The following is a 26044-nucleotide window of genomic DNA, read 5'->3' as shown; positions in this document are numbered from 1 at the left end:
TTTTAACACTCCTGTGGGTCATTTTGAGAATCTGGTTATGCCTTTTGGTCTTACCAATGCTCCAGCATTTTTTCAGAATCTTATTAATGACATCCTTAGACCTTTGATCGGCAAAAATGTGGTTGTGTATTTGGATGACATTTTGATTTATTCACCAGATCTGGAGTCTCATTGGCGGAGCGTACGTGAGGTATTACAGTTATTAATTGACAATTCGCTTTTTGCTAAGCTGGAGAAATGTGAGTTCGCTGTACAGAGAATTAGTTTTTTGGGCTACATTATCTCCAGCGAGGGTTTTGAGATGGACCCGGTGAAAGTTCAAGCTGTTCAGGAATGGCCTAGGCCTATTGGTTTGAAATCGATACAGAGGTTTTTGGGTTTCACCAATTATTACAGAAAATTCATTAAAAATTTTTCTATTATTGTCAAACCACTGACCGATCTCACCAGGAAAGGTGCTAATGCGGTTCAGTGGACTACTGAGGCCATTGAAGCTTTTGTGTTTCTAAAGGAGAGGTTCAGCTCTGCTCCCATCCTTATGCAGCCTGATGTGACTAAGCCGTTTTTGGTTGAGGTTGATGCTTCTTCGGTGGGGGTCAGTGCGGTGTTGTCTCAGAAAAACAAGGATGGAGTACATCCCTGTGCTTTTTTTTCAAAAATTTTTTATGAAACTGAACTTAATTACGATATTGGTAATCGGGAATTGCTGGCTATTAAACTCGCATTTGAACACTGGCGTCATCTCTTGGAAGGTGCTGAATTTCCCATTCAGGTTTTCACTGATCACAAAAATCTGATCTATCTTGATGCTGCCAAGCGCTTGAATGCCCGTCAGGCTAGGTGGGCACTTTTTTTCTCGCAGTTTAATTTTTCCGTTACTTACATCCCGGGTACCAAGAATATTAAAGCTGATGCTTTGTCTCGCAGCTTTTCTCCCATGGTCGGTGCTGAGGAGGAGGGGAGCATTTTACAAGAAGGTGTTGTGATTGCTGCTTTGGACTCCGTTTTGGAAGATGAGATTCTTAAAGCACAGGAGAATGCCCCATCTAACACTCCCCATGGGAGGTTGTTTGTGCCTGGGACCTTTAGGAGAGATTTGTTTGTCGAGTGTCATGAGTCTCGGTTGGCAGGTCATCCAGGAATTTCTGAGACCAAGAGACTTGTGGGTCGCAGTTTTTGGTGGCCTGGATGGCAGAAGGAAGTCATTAAGTGGGTGCGTCAATGTACGGTGTGTGCTAGATCTAAGTCTTCACATACTCCTGCAGCGTGGTTGCTTTGCCCTCTGGAGGTTCCTAGTGCACCTTGGACACATCTGACTATGGACTTTATTACTGACCTTCCCACCTCTGAGGGTTTCACGGTCATCTGGGTGGTCGTGGACCGTTTTAGCAAGATGTGTCACTTGGTTCCTTTCATCAAACTGCCCTGCGCTAAGACACTCGCTAAGGCCTTTGTCAAGGAAATTGTCAGACTACATGGCGCTCCTACTGACATTGTTTCGGATAGGGGACCTCAGTTCGTGGCTCATTTTTGGCGTGCTTTTTGTGACAGGTTGGGAGTTCATTTGTCGTTTTCATCCGGATATCATCCTGAGTCTAATGGCCAGACAGAAAGGAAGAATCAGGATGTTGAGCAGTTCTTGCGTTGTTTTGTGGCAGACAATCAGGAGGGGTGGTCTGAGTTTCTGCCACTTGCTGAGTTTGCTCTTAACAACCATACATCCTCTTCTGCTGGTTGTTCGCCTTTTTTTTGTTGTTCTGGGAGACATCCGTCTTTTGGGTCATTCTCCAAATTGGTATCGGCTGTGCCTGAGGAGGAGAGTTTTTCCGGTGATTTGGAGAGAGTTTGGACGGATCTGCGTGGTAATCTTCAGGAGGCTAACAAAAAATCTAAGAGGTACTTTGATAGGAAACGGCAAGAGGTTTTGTTTGCTATTGGTGACATGGTTTGGTTGTCCTCTAAGAATCAGCGGTTGAGGGTTCCTTCTAAAAAATTGGGTCCCAAGTTTGTAGGGCCCTTTAAGGTGCTTCAGGTAGTTAACCAATCTGCTGTTAGGTTGGAGGTTCCTACCTCCTGGAAGATTAATCCGGTGTTTCATGTTTCTCTGTTGAAAAGAGCTTATGTGTCGGATGGAGACGCCTCTGCCACTGTTCCTCCGGTGGTGGAGGACGGGGAATACGAAATTTCCCGCATCCTAAATTCTAGACGGTATAGAGGGAGTTTGCAGTATCTCATCACTTGGAAGGGTTTCGGACCCGAGGATAACTCATGGGTGAGGGCGGATGATGTTTCTGCTTCCAGACTTGTCAGAGCGTTTCACAAGAGGTTTCCTGATAAGCCTGGGCCTAGGGGATCCGGAGGATCCTCATAGAAGAGGGGGTACTGTTAGAACTCTCCTGTTAGGTTTTTTCTATCTTGCTGGTCACATGACTTTTTTTGCCTATTTAGTCCTGCTCCGCCCTCCTGACCTTGCTGGACTTCATTGTAATTTCTACTCTTAAGCTAGCTTGGTGCTTAGTTACCTATCTCAGTCAGTTTAGCTAGGTCTTCGGACCTTTATGTTCTATGTTGTGTGTTTGTCTTTTACTGCTACAATTTCTGCTAGGAGGTGTCCAACTTTATCCCAGTCCCTAGTTCTTGTAGGGATCCCTCCCTTGCATCTATAGGTCTTCGTACAGACTAGCCGAGGACTTTAGTGGGTCTGATCGCAGGATCAGGTTCCCCGTTACATCGTAGGGATCTAGCTTAGTTTTATGGTAGGGACAGATCTCCTTTCTTTCCTTAGTTCTTGTAGCAGATCATAACAAAAAGTACTACAACTGCCAATCATAAATTGTAAAATATATATTAAAAGGGATTAACACAATGCGTTTCGGCTAGTATAACCTTCATCAGGTGTCTCAGTACACCGCCTAGATAACCAAAAAAAGTTTACATTTTTTTAAATAAAATACTATTGTTATTATCATTCACAATGGCATCTTATTGATTCATCATGGAATATTCCTCTGTGTAATTGAAACGCCTTTGTTATACAATTTCACGTGTGAAGGAATATCTTTGGAAAGGACAAATCTCCTCCACGGTCCACTGGAATGGCAGTATTCTGGTGAAGGAATCCATATGTTTAACGTTGTGCCTGAATTGCACAACCATCGCAGGTGAGTGAAACACTTTCATTCTCCTTGACATCAGTACACATTTACTATGCTTAGATAGAGCTCTCTGTTCTCTCCCCTCTTGTTCTCCCTTTCAAGACCTCTAGCGTTTAATAAGTAAACTTCAAAACTATCATAAGGGCCTGTGTCTGCTCGTATGACATTTGGACCACATTTATGACTTCGTTGGTTCTGTCTGAAGTTCCAAAAAATTCAATTTGGACGTGTCCCCGATGGAGCACCGAAGAAACCATTCACTATGCTGAGCCAGGCAGTCACTTTCCTCCCTGTTTGGCCTCCGTTCTAGCATTGCTGTCTTTTTTAGGTGAACATAATAGATTGGTAGTCTATGATTTAGTGTCTACTGAAAAACAGATGCCACCAGAACAGACGCCAGATAGAGAACAAAGTGACTCTATCTACCTCAATAGTGTAAATGGCTCTGACGTTGCTGCTTCGTGGGGGCATGTCTGAATCCTCATTTTTCAGAAGTTCAATGGAGCCCCTGATGGAGCCACAAATGTGTTGCCCATACATGATGTGAGCAGGCCCTAACAGATATTTTTTAAACTGAAAATGTATCATATATCTCACTTTGTGCTAAATAGAACAATAAGATATACAAAAGCACTAAACTCACCCTCGGTTGACTGTAGTGCTCCAATGACATTGTGATAACATTAAGGCAAATGATAATTGTAATGAAAATATCCAGGTAATGGCTTGTACAGACCGAGTGAATTAAGAGACGTGCAGGGCAGTAGGTGGCATAATATGGCAAACGTTGAGCTTCTGTACAAAACAAGCAAAAGGAGACTTTTTTTTAGATACATTTGAGAGCAAGAGAAACTGGAAAACAGGGTATTTAAAAGCAAGACAATGATCTTCTCTATGGCCAAAGGTATATGGGAACATTGATATACGCTCTCTTTTTCATCGACTTCTATAACAGCGCTGACTATATTCTGCAGCATGATTATAGGAATTTTCATTAATTTACAGTAGGAAGTTTTGTCACAAATGCTATATAGTCTTGCTCATAGTTTGGGGAGTTTGATAGGAGACCTCTGTAAAGGCCAGTAAAGTTTATTTCACATCAGCCTTAAAGCACCACTCCAGCATTTTTCTTATTGCAGGGCTGGAGTGGTGCAAACTAATCAGCTGAACTCTTCACTATAAATAACACTACTGAAAGTGTCTATAAGTGTATAGAGACCAAATGGCTATATTCATTTCTGCTCCTGTTAGTGATAGTTGTAGCTGAAGAGGCCGTTTCACGGGTTAGAATGGGTATCCATATACTTTTGGTCAAGTATTAGAGGTACAGATGACAAGTATTTACAGCAGATGAAATATTAGGATGAAAATACAATATTAGGTACAAAGCAAAGACAACATGAAGGATCACAAGAGGACATGTTTTTCCACCAGACAATGCATCTAAACTTACAGTTGCTCATTTAAAAGAGAATCTGTCACCAGGTTTTGCTTCACTATCTGAGAGTAACATGATGTAGGGGCAGAGGCCCTGATTCCAGTGATGTATCACTTACTGGGCTGCTTGCTGCAGTTTCGATAAAATCGAAAAGTTTTCTCTGCTGTAGGTTGAGCAGTTCTCTGAATGCTGAGCTCTGCATAACCCCGCCCACAACACTGATTGGTAGCTTTTTGTGTACACTGCGCATAGGCAGAAAGATGCCAATCAGTGGTGGGAAAGAGTTATACAGAGCTCATGAATATGGAGGACTACATGGCATCAGGTTTACTAGTCCTCTAATGATAATATCCTGCTGATAAAACAATAATTTTATCAAAACTACAGAAAGTAGCCCAGTAAGTGACACATCGCTGGAATTATTGTCTCTTTTCCTAAATTATGCTGCGCTCAGATTCAGTGGCAAAAACCTGGTAAGAGATTCCATTTGTCAATCTATTTGCTTTTGTGCTCTGAGAAAGCTGATATTCATGCCTGGTAGGCAGTGGCATTATACATATACTGAGACTCTTTCACTCTCATTCTGCCCTGTTTATCTGAAAAGTTAAAAAAAATGTCCAGTTAAATGCTCCCATCATTCTTTCATTTTAAAATACTGCTTCCTTGTACATTTTGACATCATGCAAGTCTAAAGTAAGCATTTTTTTCTAATTTTAGTTTATTTTTACATTTAAATGTGCTGTACATTAACTAACAAGTCAATGTTCAGATCAGTGGTGAACAGGGAAAGTCCAAACTGTTCACTAAACGGAAGGAGAGAAGGCTTTCAACTGAGCTCTATTCTCTTCTGAGTTTGGCTCAATAGAAATTCTATGAAAAAAAAAAACATTCCTCATTGTCAGGAGAGCAGCACTCGGCTAGTCACTTTCACTCCCCCGTTTTAGCAAACAGTGCGGGTCTCTATCACATGTCAAAATTTTTTGCAATTTTTTTTACAAGTTATACCTAAGTGCACCTGGTTTGTCTTGTGATTTTCAATTACAAATTGATGGCACTCAGGACTTTACCTCTTTACTAGGTGGAAATATTCTATGGCACCCAGGACTTTACCTCTTTACTAGCTGGAAATACTCTAATAATAGAAATTGCAATATTGTGGGAGATCACATTCCCTGCAAATCTCCCACAGCCCTGAAAACCTGGGACAGAAAATGGTCCTTTATTGATGTTGAGCAAAAAGATTTCTTATTCCTTGATCCAGTGACCACATCAGTAGCCCGAAGTCACCACCTCTAGACCAGAGCCTTACGAACCTCCTGCTATGTTGAATCTCTGGCACCTCTTCTGATTAGTCCCCATGACATCATACGTGTGTCATATTGTAATGTAATGATGTAGTGAAGAATACTAAACAGACGAACGTTGAGAGGTCGGAACTTTGACGTGTTCTGGTAGTCTGTGGCTGCTGAACCAAGGACTTGAAAATATTTTTGCTTGCCTACATTAGTCTTCTGTGGTCACCAGACAAGAGCCTTGCTTACCTACCGCCTCTACTTGCCAGCATCCCTAGCCCTTCTTATAATTAGTCAGGCTAGCATGATATCATAATGGCAGTGTGATGCTGGCACGATGTCGCACGAGATCAACTGCTAATCAAAGCAGCAGCTCTGACCGACGGTAAAAAGGTTACCGCCGGTCACAAGCATCGGCTGATGAGATTAGTACTCTCATCAGCGTATGCCTGGTTTCGCTGATAGCAGCAAGAGCCGGTGGCACTGATGGGAATATTCACAAGCTGGCGCCTGTGCAATAAATAAAATGAAAAATGGCATGGGGTCCCCTCTATTTTTTGTAGGCCGGAGTTCATAGCCGATGAACCCCGATCACCTTTTGATGTCAGAGCTTGGCTCTGAAGCTGAGTGTTCAGGCTCAGCTCAGTGTCTCCGGATTTATGGCTGAGCGGTCGCATCATGCCACCGCTGAGCCATGTTATCTAGATGTAGCATGTCATGGGACAAATGGATTATCGTCGGACAGGTGAGGAATAAGGTGTTTTATTATTTTTAATTTTACAGTAATAAATAGGTTTAACGAAGTACAGTATAATAAATAACATAAGTATGGTATGGTCATGTATCAAATTCAAATGTTAAAGCCTACAAGGAGATACATCACTAAAGTTGTTCAATGTTTAAATATTAATCTTTAATCTTTAACCCCTTTCTGACGTGACACTGGCCCTGGCCTGTTGGACCAGGTACGTACTATTACGCATCACGGGATCGTGCACGCACACAAGTGGTGTGGGGCGATGGCCGCTGGGTGTCAGCTGATTGTCACAGCTGACACCCGGTGCTATGTGGCAGGTGCGGTCCTGCACCACTCCCAGCACATTAACCCCCGAAATGCTGCGATCGAAGTCGATCGCAGCATTCTGGGAGCAAGGGGAAGTAAGCACTGCTTACTTACCTCTTCTCCGGCGTCCCGCACTGTCTGTGCCGGGAGTCCCGGCGGTTGTGATGGTGACCTGATGTTGTCATGACGACATCCGGGTCATCAGGCAACAGGAAGTTAGCTAGATCATGCTCAGTGCGCGGTCTAACTAACTTGTGTGTGCAGGGCTGCTGCCTGCATAGCATAGAGATGCTGCTGCAGAATTTTTATGCTATGCAAGTGATCTCGGTTAAAAAAGTGAAAGTTCCATAGTGGGACAAAGTGTAAAAGTAAAAAAAAGATTCAGAAAGTGAAAAAAAAAAAGGTAAAAATATAGCAGCTATTCTGTGGATGCAACCCAGGGTCTTAAGCATCAAAAGTCAGATTCTATATAGGGAAAAATAGATGAAACCCAGGGTGCTCATGGATGCTGGTGAGCAAAGTGACTCCGCAAAGCCTGTCCTTGGAAGCATATTTTTGAGTGGATGGATTTCTGACAGTATTCTGATAACTGGTAGTGATGAGCGAGCACTAAAATGCTCGGGTACTCGTTGCCCGGATTGAGCAAATTGGAATACTCGGGTGCTTGACTCGAGCAACGAGCCCAATGTAAGTCTATGGGAAACTCGAGAATTTTTCAGGCGGCTCCCCCCGGCGGTCTGCAGATGGCCTAAAAATTGCTCAAATCGATGGGAACAGTGTTTTAACATTTTACAACCTTATCTGGCCATGTGATGTGTAACACATCATCAGACACATGTATACAGGGCTGAAAAGACAAGTGAACAGCACGGGGAAGACCTTTGGAAGCATCTCTGACTCCCAGGTCACTGCCTAAAAGTGTGCCCATCATAAGTGATCCTTGGCGCATGCGAAGATACCTCCCGCCATGCACCTGTCGTTGCAGACTTGCAACAATCACCATCCACGTCCTTGTCCCACTGCAGCATTTAGTTGTCCCTACCCCATTCATTGGAATGCAAGCGCAAGTATGCAGGCAGCCACCCACAGGCTGCAATACTATACTGCCAAATTTTTGACAGCTGCTTGCACTTGAAATGTGGCCTTTTAGGCTCGTGGAGGCAGAAGCTTTGCACAACCTCATGCCGGCGACGGCCAAGTGTCCATACTCGGTCCCCAGCCGCCACTATATTTCCCGGTATCGACTCCACCTTCCACAAGCACGGGTCCCACAACATTACCCATGCCCTCCCCAGTGCACTTACTGGGAAGGACCGCCTAACCACAAACACGTGGACAGGTGAATGTGGCCAGGGACGGTACGGAGCCAGTACACAACTTTCTTTCGTTAGAGTTGTATTTAGCTCGGTGAAAGGACTGGCATAGAGGGACACCGTATGTACCCTGCGTGTCATTTCTCCCAGGAAGTCCTGTAATTGAGCTTGTTGCAGAAGCAATGGCAGCCCGTCCAACATCAACTTGCACTTGTCGGTGGTGCTTTGACACGCACACATCTTTCTTTGCGCATTTAATATCATGAATACAGAGTTGGACAATGGCCTGATCTGTAATGCGTTTTGAGAAATAACATGCATAAGTATGGCCGATCCACATTAAAAAAGCAGCCATAGAGTGTCTGGGAACCTTCCCCCACACTTTTCTTAGCCAGGGCTGCTTTTCGGCAGGGTTGGACGGGCCCACCAGAGAACTGGAGACTCCTCTGGCGGGCCCTGGCTTCTCCTTCAGGAGAGTTCATAGTGCCGAGGTGAGGCCATGATGATGATAGAGGCCACCATCTGCTTAGTTTTCTGTTACTTGGAATGCAAGTGCAAGTATGCAGCCAGTCAGCCACCCACCCACAGGCCGCAACACTAAACTGCCAGATTTCTGGGCAGCTCTTTGCACTTGAAATATGGCCTTTTAAGCTCGTGGAGGTGGAAGCTTTTCACAACCTCATGCCGGCGGCGGCCGAGTGTCCATACTCGGTCCCCAGCCGCCACTATATTTCCCGGTATCACCTCCGCCTTCCACAAGCACGGGTCCCATAACATTACCCATGCCCTCCCCAGTGCACTTACTGGGAAGGACCGCCTAACCACAAACACGTGGACAGGTGAATGTGGCCAGGGACGGTATGGAGCCGGTCCACAACTTTTTTTGCTAAGAGTTGTATTTAGCTCGGTGAAAGGACTGGCATAGAGGGAAACCGTATGTACCCTGCGTGTCATTTCTCCCAGGAAGTTCGAGAATTGAGCTTGTTGCAGAAGCAATGGCAGCCCGTCCAACATCAACTCACACTTGTCGGTGGTGCATTGACACACACACACATCTTTCTTTGCGCATTTAATTTCTTGAATACAGAGTTGGACATTGGCCTGATCTGTAATGAGTTTTGAGAAATAACATGCATAAGCATGGCCGATCCACATTAAAAAAGCAGCCAAAGAGTGTCCGGGAACCTTCCCCCACACTTTTCTTAGCCAGGGCTGCTTTTCGGCAGGGTTGGACGGGCCCACCAGAGAACCGGAGACTCCTCTGGCGGGCCCTGGCTTCTCCTTCAGGAGAGTTCAAGATGTTGAGGTGAGGCCATGATGATGATAGAGGCCACCATCTGCTTAGTTTTCTGTTACTTGGAATGCAAGTGCAAGTATGCAGCCAGCCACCCACCCACCCACCCTCAGGCTGCAACACTAAACTGCCAGATTTCTGGGCAGCTCTTTGCACTTGAAATATGGCCTTTTTAAGCTCGTGGTGGCGGAAGCTTTTCACAACCTCATGCCGGTGGCGGCCGGGTGTCCATACTCGGTCCCCAGCCGCCACTATATTTCCCGGTATCAACTCCGCCTTCCACAAGCACGGGTCCCACAACATTACCCGTGCTCTCCCCAATGCACTTACTGGGAAGGACCGCCTAATTATAAACATGTGGACAGGTGAATGTGGCCAGGGACGGTACGGAGCCAGTCCCCAACTTTTTTGACTGAGAGTTGAATTTAGCTCGGTGAAAGGACCGGCATAGAGGGAAACCGTATCTACCCTGCGAGTCATTTCTCCCAGGAAGTCCTCTAAAGCTACTTGCACTTGAAATTTGGCCTGAACATTACTGCTGGTACTTTTCTGTGGGAATTTGCTTGCCTCCTACCAGACTGGAATATTTCCAGCAAACTATGATACAAAGCCATGGTATTAGCACTGCCCCCAGTACCAGTAGCAAAGCCATCCCCAATTTCCTTCTCAGGAATTTTATTTGGTTGACTGAGTGGCTGCACAAATACATTTTTTCACAAAGGAGCTGAAGATAGAGTGGCAGTAGGTGCAAGTTTCTCCAGCCTGTTAGATATTAGAGGGTGAACGGCAGCACATTGGATCAGTGGTTAGCACTGAAGCCTTGCAGCGCTGGGATCCTGGGTTCAAATCCCAGCAAGGACAACATCTGCAAGGACTTTGTATGTTCTCCTCGTGTTTGCGTGGGTTTCCTCCTCAGTAAAAAAGCAGCCGCAGAGTGTCCGGGAACCTTCCCACACACTTTTCTTAGCCAGGACTGCTACTCAGCATGGTTGGACGGTCCCACCAGAGAATCCTCTGGTGTGTCTTGGCTTCTACCTCAGGAGAGTTTATGATAGCTCTAACTTTGCAGCTGCTATGGGGCTCTTGAGCGGGGGAGAAAGGTTAGGCCTCAGAATCAAATCCACTGGTGGGCACAATGTTTTTCAATCTGAAACAGCTTCTCAGTGGGAGTTGTATTTCACCACAGCCATATTCTTTAGCTCGGTGAAAGGGCTGGCATAGAGGGAAACTGTATCTACGGCTGTCATTTCTCCGTCACCAGGTTCCGCCCATTGTCACACACGACCATGCCTGGCTGTATGTTCAACTGTGAGAGCCACAGATCAGGCTGCTGTGTTACAGCTTTCAACAACTCTGCAGCGCTGGGTGGTTTGTCAATTAAGCATTAAGCATGTTATCTTCAGCAAAGCCTGTTGCCGCTTGGCCAAGGCAGTGCTGCAGTGCTGTCAGCTTGTGACTGATGTGATCAGTTCGGAGATGGAGGAGGAGGTGCATGAGCTGAACAATGTGATTACATTGAGGTTAAATTGGTGACGCTGTTTTTTATACTAAAGAAAGATCCTATTGTTTTGGGGTTTTTTACGTTATTTTTTAAGACAAATGCATTCACCGGGATATGTCATTTTAACATTTTACAACCTCATCTGGCAATGTGGTGTGTGACACATCATCAGACACATCCTCTTTTATTTATGATGGAGGGACTCTGAAAGTCATCAAGCCTATTTTTACAGGGACAACAAACGGCCATTACTATTCTTAAAATGCCAGCAGTCGGCCGTAGCTATTGTTAGAGAGCTATCAGCCGGCTATGCTTTGTTCTTCCCATTATTAACAAGTGGGTCTCCTATACTGTTATTGCGTATCCAGTGACTGCAAGGGCTGCCAAAAATTTGAACGCAACCCAATACCCCTTTGAAGAGACATAGAGGAGGGTCTCAGTAAAAAAAATGTTCCCATTATAAAGGAACGGGTCTCCTATAGTGGTAATGCCCATGCTGTGACTGCAAGGGCTGCCAAAATTTGGTAAAAACCCCACTAAGAATTTAAAGACACATAGAGCAGGGCCACATTAACAAGGTACGACATGTTCCCATTAGAAAGGAGAGGGTCTGCTATACAGTTATAGGGTATGAAGTGAGTCCAACGGCTGACCAATTTTAGGAAAAACCCCACCAAGAATTTAAAGACACACAGAGCAGGGCCACAGTAACGACAAATTCCCATTAGAAAGGAGAGAGTCTCCCATAGTGTTGGCCTATGCAGTGAATGCAAGGGCTGCCAAAAATTTGGAGGTACTTCAATGCCCCTTGGAAGAGACGTGGAGGAGGGCCTCATAAAAAAATGTTCCCATTAGAAAGGAGTGGGCCTCCTATACTTGTAATGCCCATGCACTAAGTGTATGGGCTGACAAACATTTACCCCTGGGGGGTATACATGAACATACTGTATAAAAAAAATTTTCACGGGCATCATAAACACCGTTTAAAAAAATTATGTGGGTGTTGCATCACGGACCACGGTCACCCTGGTGATATGGTGGTGGAGGATGAGGAGAAAGAGGAGGACAAGAGCAAATAGACAAAATCAGGAAGCGTATACCCATGTGTGGGTGTGAAAAGGTGCATGGGGATACACCTCCCAAGAAAAGACACTGGATTTGAGTTTATGTGACGCTGCTATCATTCCGTGGTGTTGAGAAGTCTGGCCCAATCAAGCCCTTGTTCATTTTTATAAGAGTCAGCCTGTCAGCATTTTCAGTTGACAGGCGGATGCGCTTATCAGTTATAATTCCACCAGTGGCACTAAAAACCCGCTCTGATAAAACGCTGGCGGCAATGCAGGCCAGGACCCAGTATCCAGCTTGGATACCCAATAATTATAAGGCATAGAGTAATCACGGAGGACGTTGGTACGGTCAGCAAGTTACTCCCTCAGCATCTTCCCAAACTTTGCACTCCTTGTGGGAGTACCCCGCGCCTCAGGGCCTGTGCGATGGGAGGGTCTGAGAAAACTCTCCCAGAACTTTGACAGTGTTCCCCTGCCTCTGCTGGATTGAAGTTGTGTCTCTCTCGCCTGTACTCCTTGGTTGTCCAACAAAGTGTGCCCTCTGCCACCAGCGTTTTCAGATGGGAATTTTTTTAATAGTTCCGCAACAAGGGCCTTCTGGTACTGCCCCATTTTTGTAGACCTGTCCGCCTCAGGAATAAGAGATATAAAGTTCTCCTTGCAGCGTGGGTCTAGAAGTGTCACCATCCAGTAATGACTGTCACCCAAAATTTTGAGAACGCGAGGGTCATGGGAAAGGCAGCGTAACATAAACTCAGCCATGCGTGCCAGACTACTAACAGGCAAGACTTCCGTGTCCTCACAAAGAGGATGACTGACCATGCTCTCCTCCTCCTCCTCCTCCTCCTCCTCTCTGTCCTCTGGCCATTCACGCTGAACAGACAATATGACAGCTGTGCAGGTAGTACCGTCTATAGTGCATGAAACTAGCTCCTGTCCTTCCTCCTCCTCCTTCTCTTCCTCATTGTCACCCAATCCACGTTGGGATGAGATGAGGCTCGGCTGTGTGTAATCACCCTGTATGGTTCCTTGCTCCATCTCATCGTGCTCCGCCTGAAATGCATCCTCTTTGATTGTGAGCAGAGAGCGTTTCAGAAGACAGAGAAGCGGGATGGTGACACTAATTATGGCGTCATCCCCGCTCACCATCTTGGTGGAGTCCTCAATGTTTTGGAGGATGGTACATATGTCTGACATCCATGTCCACTCCTGAGGTCTTATGTGTGGAGTCTGAACTGAATACCAACGGCCTTGTTGATGCTGGTACTCAACAACTGCCCTCTTCTGCTCACAAATCCTTCCCAACATCTGCAGTGTAGAGTTCCAACGCGTGGGGACATCATACACCAGTCTGTGAGCCGGAAGCTGCAAACACTGCTGAAACACGGCAAGGGGCGGCGGAAGCTGTAGCTGACTTTCTAAAATGGGCACACAGGCGGCGTACTTTAACAAGCAGATCCGGCAGCTCCGGGTAGGAGAGAAACCGCTGAACCACGAGGTTAAGCACATGGGCCAGGCATGGTACGTGTGTGAGCTCGCCTCGCCTCAGATCCACCACCAGGTTCCGGCTATTGTCACACACGACCATGCCTGGCTGTAGGTTCAGCGGTGTGAGCCACAGATCTGCCTGCTCTTTCAGAGCTGTCCACAACTCTTCAGCATTGTGCGGTTTTTCACCTAAGCATATTAGCTTCAGCACAGCCTGTTGCCGCTTGGCTAAAGCAGTGCTGCAGTGCTTCCAGCTTGTGACTGATGTGGTCATTTCGGAGATGGAGGCTGAAGAGGAGGAGGAGGCTCAGGAGGAGGAGGTGCAGGAGCTGTAGAATGTGCAAGCAACCCTAATTGACCCAGGGCCCGCAATCCTCGGCGTCGGAAGGACGTGTTCAGTCCCAAGGTCCGACTGGGTCCCTGCTTCCACTATGTTAACCCAGTGGGCTGTCAGCGAGATATACTGTCCCTGCCCACAAGCACTTGACCTCGTGTCCGAGGTTTGGTGGACTTTACCGGTAACTGCGTTGTTGAGGGCACGGCTAATGTTTTGGGACACATGCTTGCGTAATGCGGGGACGGCACACCGGGAGAAATAGTGGCGGCTGGGGACCGAGTACCGAGGGACGACCGCCGCCATCAGGTTGCGGAATGCTTCCTTTTCCACGAGCCTAAAAGGCAAAATTTCGAGCGCAAGCAGTCGTGAAATGTGAGAATTTAGTAGTGTGGCCTGTGGGGCGTTGGCTGCATATTTGCACTTGCGTTCCAAGGACTGTGGTAGGGACAACTGAACGCTGCGCTGGGACAAGGACATGGACGTGCTTCCTGTGTTATGATCTGCTACAAGAGCTAAGGAAAGAAAGGGAATCTGTCCCTACAATAAGACTAAGCTGATTCCCTACGTCGCAGCGGGCGACCTGTTCCTTGTGAACAGACCCGCCTTCGTCCTCAGCTAGTCTGAACACAGACCTATAGAATAAAGGGAGGGGTCCCTAAAAGAACTAAGGACTGGGACAATATTGGACACCTCCTAGCAGATGTTGTAGCGGAGCAAAAAGACAAACAGACAAAAAGTACTTAGAGGTCCAAAGGACCAAATGAACTAGAGAGATAGGTACAAAAGCACCTGGCTAGATAGAGAGTCAAATAACACTGAAGTCCAGCAAAGCCAGAAGGGCGGAGCTGGAATAAATAGGCAGCAGGTCACGTGACCAAAATAGAAAAAAACTAACAGGAGAGTTCTAACATCCTGATGCTGCTACTTGAGAGTGTGTAACGACTGGTGCAGGGCAGGAGGCATCTTCGCATGCACCATGGAAAGGGGATTGGCTTGCATGCACATCAGCGGAAGAAGCAATGGTGCCACCCGCAGACACTGTATCTGGACACTGGGGCTTGGCCCACAAAGTTGGGTGCTTTGCTGCCATGTGCCTGATCAAGCTAGTGATGGTCAGTCTGGTCATTTTACCACCCCTGCTGATGCTGGCCTGGCAGGTGGTGCAAATGGCCTTTTTGAGGTTATCGGCAGAGTCTATAAAAAACAACCAGACTCGGGAAGACCTAACAATTGTACTGGCAACTTCCTTCGTGTTGGTGTTACGGGGAACAGTTGCCTGCCTTCTGTCTGCGGCCACCACACTGCTTCTTCCTGCCTGTTGGGGTGCTCTGCCTCCCTCCCCCTGTGTGTTGCTGTCCTCGCTCTGCATGTCCTCCTGCCAGGTTGGGTCAGTTACTATATCATCCACCACCTCGTCTTCCACTTCTGCACCCTGGTCCTCCTCCTGACTTTCTGGCAATTGTGTCATCATTTTCCACCTCCTGTGACACTTTCCCACCGTCGCCTTCGTGTGACCGTGGCTGCTCAAATATTTGGGCATCGCTACACGCGATCTCCTCTTGCCCCGCTTCAAGTGGACCGGGCGAGAGGCCCGAATCTATAAATGGAAAAGTGAACAGCTCTTCAGAGTGTCCAAGTGTGGGATCAGTTGTCTCTGGGTACTCGGCATGGTGGGAGGAAGGAAGATCAGGGTGAGGAATATGCGGTCCAGACTCAAGGCTACTGAGACTTGACCGTGTGGAAGACACGGTGGTGGTGGTGGCTAAGTGACTGGAAGCATTATCCGCGATCCAACCAACAACCTTTTGACACTGCTCTGGGTTCAATAGTGGTGTGCTGCGGTCCCCTAGAAATTGGGACAGGAAGGTCAGGCGAGAAGATGTGGGTGTTTGTTGTGGCACAATTTCGGCTTGCCCAGGCCTTGTCCTCGGCCTCTGCATGCACCATTACCAGTTCCCCGTCCCTTGCCATGTGCCTTGCCCATTTTAAATGGAGGACAGTATCTTCCACTCTCACTACAAATGACTGACTTTGGAGTGAATGTATATGTGAGCCGTGTGATGGAGAAAACACAGTTTTAAATACCTGGCCTGTAGGTAAGTAGTTTGAACAGCAAACTGCTGTGAATTACTTCAATGACACACTAAAGGAAATTTTTAATGGAGGCCAGAAATGGCAGTATTTTCTGACAACGTATATGTGATCCGTTTGACAGAGAAAACACAGTTTTAGATAGCTGGATTTCTAACGCTCTAATATGGAAAGGACCTGGCTGTATTTTGCAGTGCCAACAAGCAAATGGCGCAGAAAAAATGGTGTTCTCTGGATTGCTTTTTAAGCAAATAATGAAGATTAAGATCTAAAGAAAAGTATTCCTGTCCCCTGAGACCTGGGCCTTTGTATAGAAATATCTAACAGCAGCAGAAGGCAGAATTGGAATGGAGCCTCCTATATGTACTGCAGTCTGCTATATACCCTGCCTGCCTATACACCCTGCCTGCCTGATATCTCTGCAGATGGATTAGTCCTCAGAAGGACTGTTTGTTAAGATGGATAGGTGTAATGTATGGTTTTTGTCTCTACACTACCTAATAAATGATCAAATCTCTCCCTGACACAGCAGCAGCTCTCCCTACACTGTCTGATCCGGAATGACTGTGACGAGCATGGCGGCGCCAGGTCTGATATAGACCTAATGACGCTGTGCGGCCAGCCAATCATTGTAATGCCCACAACCAACATGGCTACGGCATTACAGTGCATGGCAGGCAATCCCTGCATGTTCATTGGCTCTCTAAAGAGCGCCAAACATGCAGGGAGGGGACCCGAGTTCCCGCCGAGCAACCCGGAAATACTCGGAGAGTGCCGAGCATTTCGAGCAGTGAGATGCTCGGGCAAGCACCGAGCAGTAGCGAGCAAGCTCGCTCATCACTAATAACTGGCAAACAAGCTATGGAAAATTTACCCTCCCAGCTGTTTTGCATCTGTATTAGTCAGTCATTGAATCATTTTAATTCTATTTATTTATATAAAGCATTAGAGAGAATTGACACTTCTGCATCCATTTGACACTGTTCTCATGCACCTAAAATAAAGAACATCGAAACTTTGCAGCCAATCTTTATCAAAAATGTTGAAGCATTTTTTTTATGAAGACTGCTTGCAAAGTTGCCTCAATCTTTAATCAAGATACATTGAAGCAATATTAAAATGGTTGCAAACCTAATAATATATAAGCTATATGTTTATCCTTTTAACTTCATTAGTAAAAGTTGTAACGACAATATATATTATCCCATCATAAATTACATTCTATCACCTTGTCAAGCACGTCGGAGTGCAAAAGCGCGTATCACAGTGATTTCATGCCATCATAAGACTGAAAATCAGCTTTCAAGCAATAAAGTCATACAGTCTAAAAAACTGACCCAAAATGTGTCAGCGCCTGAGGCAGCCTTAGTATAAAATGATAGGAATAATCAGAAAGAGCTCAATCACTCCAGTCAATGTTTATAAAGTTCAGCTCTTTTTTTTAACAGTGAGGAAAGTCACCTTGGGATCCTTGGGGGCTAGAAAGTGTCTTTCAACTTCTGGTTTGGAATAACAGGAAAGTGTTTGCAAATGCAAAAATATTACAGATGAATGAAATAAAACATGGTGAACTATGGCTGAATAGAAAAACACATGAACATGACAATGAACTTGGAAAGTTAACCCCATTCACTGCCAGAGAAAGTTTGCAGCTGCTTGCAAATTCCTCCGGAAAGGAAGCGGTTACGGGTAAAGGGTGGGCAAAATACAACAGAAAAATATGCAAATTAGGAAGTTCTCTTTGCATATGATTACAAGCCACCTCCTTCTTCCCTTATCTATCTTTCTTCACTCCCCCTTTTTCTTCTGTTTAGTGGTTTACAATTTTTATTGATCACATTTAAGTGGATGAGGGCGCTAATATATAGCAATGGGATTTCCGCTTTGTCCGTATATATGGCTAGGCAGATCATGTATAGCCATTACTCTAAATATAAAGTCTATTAAAGGCTTTTAGAGCATTATAGGAGTTGTCTGTGGCCAGGCATCATTAGGGGTTCCCCAGAATTAGAAAAACATGACAGCTTTCTTTTAAAAACAGTGCCACACCTGTGCACAGGATGCAAACGGTATTGCTGCTAAGCTCAGTGGAGCTGAACTGCAATACGGGATACATCAAACAGACAAGTGCGACTCCGGTTCTGGAAGAAAATGTTTTTCTAAATCTGTGTAAACCCTTTAACTTGGCATATACGTAATATAACCTATGGTGGGTCTATATATCAAAACTAACTTTAGAACTACACATTATTGTCTGCTAGATTCATAAAACAATTTTTAAGTTTAATATCGTTCATTTTTCTGCAATAACTGAGAAATCATAGTTTGTTGGGCACCCGTTACTAAAATAAGGGATTTAGCCCTTTTGTTATCCCACCAAGCAGATTAGATTAAATTATGACTTTACTTTTTATTAAAAATCCCCCCGAAATTACCATAATGTCGGTAACATTAAGACGGCCATGTAGAATAATAAGAACTTTCTTCATTAAGCATAATGGGGCAGCATTTCTATTGTGAGTGCACCTTGATTTGTGCCACATTTTGGTGCAAATTGTTGCATTTAGTTTTAGATCTTTTTTATAATGTGTTAAAATTTTTTGCTTGAAAAGGGGGCATGGCTTCATGGTTAAGGGTCTGGCTTAAAATGTACCAATGTGTACCACATTGGAGTCAAATTTGGAAACAAAAAAATCGGCACAAAGAATGTCAACCAAGAGGTATTGGAAATGTGGGCAGAAGTGTCTTAAATGGAAGCAGTTTTTTTTTATATAATCTGACAGCTGCATGATGTAGGGACAGAGACCCTGATTCCAGTGATGTGTCACTTAGTTTACTAGGTGCAGCAGTTATGATAATGCAATATTTTTCTCGGCTGCAGATCTAGCAGGGCTCAGTTGTTGTCCCACCTACTTTACAGCTTTATGTGTACTTTGTATAGAGACAGAGATTTGCTAATCAGTGCTGGCGGCTTGGCTGGACTAGGAGTCACAAGGTCAGTTGTCCTCTAGTGATAACCTCCTGCTGATAAAACACTGTGTTGAAACAGTAAAACACAACCTAGGAAATGACACATCGCTGCAATCAGGCTCTCTTCCACTATATCGTGGTGCTCTGAGATTACATAGCAAGAACCTGCTGACAGATTCACTTTATAGCAAACCTGTCACCAGGTTTGACTGATATGAGATACGGCCACCACCTTTCTGCTGTCATATACAGCATTCTATAATGCTGTGTATAATCCCCCTGATCCGACCTGCAAGACAAGAAAATGAGCATTTATTATACTCACCTGTGGGGTGGTGCGTTCCGAGGGGTGTCGCTCGTACTTTAGCCTAGTCAGGGCAGAGAAGTACACCTGCCCAGGAGCGTGATGCCGGGGAGACTGTGTGAATGACGTAGGGACGCGTCATCCACACGAAGCAAGAAGGAGGATGGAACCGAAAGAAGGGAGGCACCGGACCAAGATGAGCGACACCCCTCAGACCGGACTGCCATCCAGGTGAGTATAATAAAAGCTCTTTTGCGTGTCTTGCAGGTCTTATAGAATGCTGTATTTGAAGGCTGAAAGGTGGTGGCCGTATCTCATATCAGTCAAACCTGGTGATATGTTCCCTTTAAGATGTGCCAAATTTCTCCTCCAGCTTTGGCCACTGTGATCCAACTGGCACATTTTAAGACTAATTATAGGACAGGATGAGTACATCCGACCATAGTTTTTTACTTGATAGATAGACCCTCCAACATTTATTTGTTCAAACATGGCCAATCTATGTCTATTATCTTCCTTTGTTCAGGTCAATAGGGTCTACAAACTGAAAGTTAAATGTGCATGGTAGATCATGAACACTAATAGTGGCATTGAAGGAAGGAGGAAGAAGATAGGAAGAAGTTATAGTGCCTACGAACCGACCGAACACTTAGGCTTTTTCTTACTCCTTCGTTTTTTTTCCAGACGTCTCAATCGCTTTTCCTCTCGTCTTCGAGCCTCTTCTGCTTCTTGATGCTGTCGGCACTTGTGGAAATTCTCTACCACTACACCCACAAACATGTTTAATACAAAGAAACTAACAATGAGCAGAAAAGAAATGAAATAGAGTAACATCCAGGGGTTGTGGTTGGTAATGGGCTGGAAAAAAAAAGAAAGGAAAACCATTAAGGACTATTTCCAGCCATTTTATTATTCTTTGTTTAAATCTTTTCTTTTTAGTTTACTAAACAAAAGCCTCCAGTGATTTGTGAATGCAATTCCGCAGTTTAACGGCACATTCTAATTCTAAGAGCAGCTGCAAATATAAACTCAAAATGGGCTAAAGTCAGCAGTGAAGTAGCAGAAGTTTCTGAATCAGTTCCAGTTTTATTCTTTTTAAATAATCACCCCATAAATGGAACTGAAGGTAAAGGGTTTATTTTTTAATGATAACAATGTAGGATACTTAAAACTTAGCTTGATTGGGAAATATTTCAGAAAGTCCTAGAAGCATGTAGCCAGCAGGCCTTATACTACAAAATAAATTCAACTGGGGATAACAAGGCTAAAAAAAGAACTTGGGTACAGTAATCCAATTAACAGTAAGTTAAGGAGCCGAAGCACTCAATGCCAAGCAGCTGCTGCAAAAGCAGATACAATTTTAGGGTGCATAAAAATAAAAACTATGTTTCAAAATTTAACAGTGGCTCCCAGAAAAATTGCTAGTAATGCATCATCTTAAATATTATATGTAGTTTTGGGATAAGGAATATATAAGAGCTGGAGCAGAATCTAAGGTGGTCAACTAAATTTATAAATTGGGTTGGGGGTGTCTCATAATTAAAAGCTGAAAAAATGTAGATTGTTTTAACTAGTGGTGTTATTTTTAAGTGTAATATATATTTTATACATATTTCTTAATTAAACTAATTGAATTTATGGCAGTGTTGAGGTTTTATACCTGTTGGTCCACAGAGACTGCATCTAGTCCATTGTACATGATATTAACCCATCCGTCTTTAGATGCCAAAACAAACAGTGACATTAAGGCCTAAAACAGAAAACGGCAGATAAATATGGATAGTCCATAGAAGTGGCAATGCAGCACAGTGGTGTTATCACCTTGTTTTTTTTTCAGGTATTACCTGTCCAAGGTTATCAAAGTTGTACTTGTGATGTACCCATTTATAATTGGCAGCTTCACAATCTGACCTGTTAGTGACATTTCGAACATCTATACCAAGGCAGTAGAAAAATTTTCCCTTAAAAAGCTAAAGAGAACAAAAAGAAATATGTATTTTTAGAATTTACAGCTGCAAATGTGCTTTTAGGAAAGAAGCCATCCCAAAGTTGGGAGGCAGTCTGGTGTTTATACAGTATCTATATATTTCTGTTTACATGGCTATTCATCTTTAGTGGCATTTTATCCTCTATACCAGGCTGGGCAAAGTGTGGCCCGCGGGCCACATCCGACCCTGTGGCTGTCCCCGTCCATCCCTGTGACTGTCCCTGTCCAGCCCATGGATTGAGACAGCTGTGGGCTGAAAACAGTGACCCACTGGCCGCACCGCACCCTCCCCTGCCTGTTGCCCACTGTCACCACTTACTGCAGCCTCAGAATGCAGACAGCGGTGACTGCATTGGTGAAAGATGGTGCCACCCGGCCCCTTCTTCCACCAATCAGTGAGTGAGACAGCTAACGCGATGACGTCATGTGTTAGCATCAACTCAGCTGAGCTGTGCACTGCGAACCGGAGACAGGAGCAGAGGCACAGTGCCGGGGCAACGGGAACGGGAGCAAGGTGAGTATGTGGTGTTTTTTTTTCATGGCTGTGGGGGTCAGTTGCAGGACATGTGAAGACTGTGGGTGTCAGTTGCTGGACATGGGGAGACTGTGGGGGTCAGTTACTGGACATGGGGAGACTGTGGGGGTCAGTTGCTGGACATGTGGAGGCTGTGGGGGTCAGTTGCTGGACATGGGGAGGCTGTGGGGGTCAGTTGCAGGACATGGGGAGGTTGTGGGGTTCAGTTGCTGGACATGTGGAGGCTGTGGGGGTCAGTTGCTGGACATGAGAAGGCTGTGGGGGTCAGTTGGTGGACATGGGGAGGCTATGGGGGTCAGTGGCTGGACATGGGGAGGCTGTAGGGGTCAGTGGCTGGACCTGGGAGGCTGTGGGAATCAGTTGCTGGACATGGGGAGGCCGTGGGGATCAGTTGTTGGACATGGGGAGGCTGTGGGGGTCAGTTGCTGGACATGGGGAGGCTATGGGGGTCTCCTGCTGTACATTGGGAGGCTACTCGGGTCTCCTGCTGGACATGGGGAGGCTATGGGGGTCTCCTGCTGGACATGGGGAGGCTATGGGGGTCTCCTGCTGAACATGGGAGGTATATAGAGGGTTGTGGGTGTGTGTTCAAACGGTATATAGGGGGTTGTGAGCATACTTAATTCTGCTCAATATTAAGTGCTACAATTAATATTAATATAAAGTAATTATAATTAATATGTTAATATTGAGCAGAGTTAATTTCAGCCTATTGTTTCGGCCCTCCACAACAGTCACGGTCTCTCATGTGGCCCCTCTGGAAAATTAATTGCCCACCTCTCCTCTATACAATGCTCTGCTAGAAAATATGCAGTCACATTTAGTAAATTCACAGCAAATCATATCTATAAAATTAAGAAATCTTTATGGAAGACTGCTAATATAATATAACAAGGAATTGTACCTGTACCCCGAGGATCCCAAATATGATAAAGAAGGCACAACAGATCAGGACAATGTTTCCAATTGGTTTTAGAGAAGATATTAGGGTTTCTACGACAAGTTTCAGCCCTGGAGCCCGGCTAATTACCCTGATTAAAAAAAGTACAAGAAATAGAGAGCACAATTACCTTCATTCCTGTCCTTTAAATAAAAATATTACTATGAATAATAATAATAATATATTTTCTACATAAACTTCTATATCTCTAACCTTGATGGAGAATAGACCTTCTGCTTTGACTTTGACTTATACTTAAAGGGAACCCAGTAGGAGAATTATGCTGCTGTAACCAAAGGCAGAATGAAATACCAACTGGCTTCCAACTACAAAAACGTTGGTGAAGTCTTATAATCACGACTAATTTTTAGACATTGTAAAGATAAAATAGATTTTCTAAAAAGTCGCAAAGTGTTCCAAGATGTTTAATAAATATAGGGCATTTTTATCTTTAGTGTCTATCGAAAGTTTACACCTTATGCCAAATAAAGTGTGTCAAAAGTTTTGGGTACAGTGCTGCATTTGAAACATTACCACTTGCCTGGATTCCGCATCCTATTTTCACATACATAAGGCTCTCTTTGTTGAGCAAAGCAATAAAGTGTCTAAAACACTTAATAAATGCAGTACAAGACATGTACGCCATTTTTTGTTTCCAATTCCACCAAAATTCTGGTGCATTTAGTTTAGGTAACGCTGTTGTGTCACTATAAGTATATTCTGAAAAAAGGACAAGCACAGGAAGAAGAGTCCACTGGGTTTCACCCTTTCAGCTTCTGCTCATCCAATCTGCATGATTGACAGCTCTCTCCTGATACGCAAATAGCAAAAGACTTGTCAATCAAGTTGAGACTGGCAGGGAAAATCCAGAGGGGACCTACATACTGGACCCTTATGTATGTTAGGAATTTAGAAGCTATGTGTAAACTATAACCAGTTTTTACCAAACTGCAAAGTATACTAAAATAGGTATCTACTATATTTGCTGCAATGATGTCCCATTGTCAATTGCTTTTTGCCCTGCTAGCATGGAATACCCACAAAAAAACTACCAATATCCAAGGAAGATTAGTAGTTATGCTGCTAGCAGCAAAGAGAGGAAAGTAATCAGTGATCATGATCACTGATCAGTTCCCTTTCTATGACCCTATGTTTTTCCAAGTTCCAAGGCCATTGGGTAACGAACCTTGATAACAACCCCAATTCCAAAAAAAGGTTGAGATACTGTGTAAAGTGCAAAAGAAAATAAGAATGCAATGATTTGAAAATCTCATATAGCCATATTTTATTCCCAACAGGACACAGAACACAGATCAGATGGTGAATGTTGGACATTTTTCCATTTCATTAAAAAAAAAAACTCATTTAGAAATTGATGGCAGCAACACATCTCAAAAAAGTTGGAACAGTGTTAATGAAAGACTGGAAAAGTAAGTGGCACTAATGAACAACTGGAGTGTCAATTTTCAACTAAGTCACATGACTGTGTATATAGAGAACATGTTAGTGAGGCAGAGTCTCTCAGAAGCAAAGATGGTCAGAGGTTCACCAATGTGTGAATATCTGTGTCTAAATATTGTGAAACAGTTTCATCAAAATTTTCCTTAACATAATATTACAAAGACTTTGAATATCCCACCATCTGCAGCACATAATATCATCAAAAGATTTGAGATTCTGGAGAAATCCATGACAAGGGACAAAGCCGAAGGTCAATAATGGATGTACAGAATCTAAGGCCCTCAGGTGGCACTGCATTAAATACAGTCACAATTCAGTTATGCAAATCACTGCATGGGTCAGCAATACTTCCAGAAATCATCGCCTGTGAACTCGGTCCGCAAATGCAAGTTAAAGCTCTACCATTCAAAGAAGGAACCATATATCAACACAATCCAGAAACGCTGGCGTCTTCTCTGCACCAAAGCTCATTTTATATGACTGAAACAAAGTAGAAAACTGTCCTGTGGTCGGATGAATCAAAATGTGAAATTCTTTATGGAAACCACGGACGCCGCGTCCTGCAGATTTAAGAGGAGAAGGACCATCCAGCTTGTTATCAGCGCACACTTCCTGCATCTCTGATGGTTGGGGCTGTATTAGTGCCTATGACATGGTTAGCTTACACATGAAAGGCGCTATCAATGCTGAGCATTATATAGAACTGTTAGAACAACATATGCTCCATCCAGACAATGTCTATTTCAGACAAGACCTTGGATATTTCAGCCAATGCTAAACCCAATCCGAAATCCATCACAACAGCATGGCTTCTCAAAAGAAGAGTTCGAGTGATGACTCGGCCGTCTGCCGTTCAGAGCTTCCACCAATATAAAACATGGTGCACATTATGATATGAAAAATCTGGCATAAATCCCGGACTGATGAGCAGCGAGAATCCTACATCAGACAAGAACAGGACAACATTCCTCTCTCACAACTCCAATGATTGTCTCCTCACTTCCCAGATATTTACAGACTGTTGTAAAAAGTAGAAGGGATTCCACACAATGGTAGACCTCGCCCTCACCCAATTATTTCAGATGTGCTGCTGCCACCAATTTCTAAATTAGTTCATTTGTTAAAATTAAATTGAAAAATGTCCAACATTCACCTTCTGATCTGTGATCTATGTTCTGTTGCGCATAAAATATGGCTGTAACAAATTTCCAAATCATTGCCTTCTTGTTTTCTTTACCTTTTAAAAAAAGTCCCAACTTTTTTCGAATTGAGGTTTTACATAAAAACGTATATCACTACTCTCTACCAGTCACCACATTGTTACGGCTTGTAAGAAAATGAAAGTTTAATTTTAATCACCTCAGAGGTCGTAATGTCCGTAGAAGTCGTAAAACTCTCAAAACTCCAAGAATTTTTGCTCCACCAGCAGATGCCACAGAAACCACAATATCAATTAATGACACAAACACGAGGAACCCATCTAGTATATTCCAGCTACTGCGGAGATATGCCTGGTCACCAAAGTAAAGTCCTAGAGAAACCACCTGAAGAAAACAATGAAAGACATAGAGATAGATTATACTGGAAAAAAAAGATAAGCGGAACTTCATTTCCATAAAGAGAGGACAAATGTGAATAAATATTTGACTGACTTGGATTGGAATACATTGACATACCTTTAATGTCATCTCAGCTACGAAGATAGCAGTGAATATGTAGTTTGATATACTGAGAAAAAGTCTCTCCTGCAGAAGATAAGGAAATAACATTAGTATAAATGGAGGCGACACGAGAGAAGACAGGTAAAG

At 44.2% G+C, this 26044-nt stretch overlaps 1 protein-coding gene across 2 annotated transcripts in view; it reads right to left on the bottom strand.

Annotated features, from left to right (window-relative positions):
- The window catches only part of CACNA1I (calcium voltage-gated channel subunit alpha1 I), a 737039-nt gene that overhangs the window by 134181 nt on the left and 576814 nt on the right, over nucleotides 1-26044 (bottom strand). For both annotated transcript variants that reach the window (XM_073644335.1, XM_073644336.1), the window contains exons 18-24: nucleotides 25913-25981; nucleotides 25596-25780; nucleotides 22740-22866; nucleotides 21158-21283; nucleotides 20974-21063; nucleotides 19979-20171; nucleotides 3799-3950 (exon numbers count right to left, since the gene is read on the bottom strand). In XM_073644335.1, coding sequence (XP_073500436.1) covers nucleotides 3799-3950; nucleotides 19979-20171; nucleotides 20974-21063; nucleotides 21158-21283; nucleotides 22740-22866; nucleotides 25596-25780; nucleotides 25913-25981 — 942 coding nt within the window. The remainder of the gene's footprint in view (nucleotides 1-3798; nucleotides 3951-19978; nucleotides 20172-20973; nucleotides 21064-21157; nucleotides 21284-22739; nucleotides 22867-25595; nucleotides 25781-25912; nucleotides 25982-26044) is intronic.

Source organism: Phyllobates terribilis, unplaced genomic scaffold (assembly GCF_046119375.1).
Source record: "Phyllobates terribilis strain yellow unplaced genomic scaffold, ASM4611937v1 Scaffold_8__6_contigs__length_399053987, whole genome shotgun sequence".
NCBI classification, from domain to species: Eukaryota; Metazoa; Chordata; class Amphibia; order Anura; family Dendrobatidae; genus Phyllobates; species Phyllobates terribilis.
This window is presented reverse-complemented; position numbering and strand designations above follow the sequence as displayed.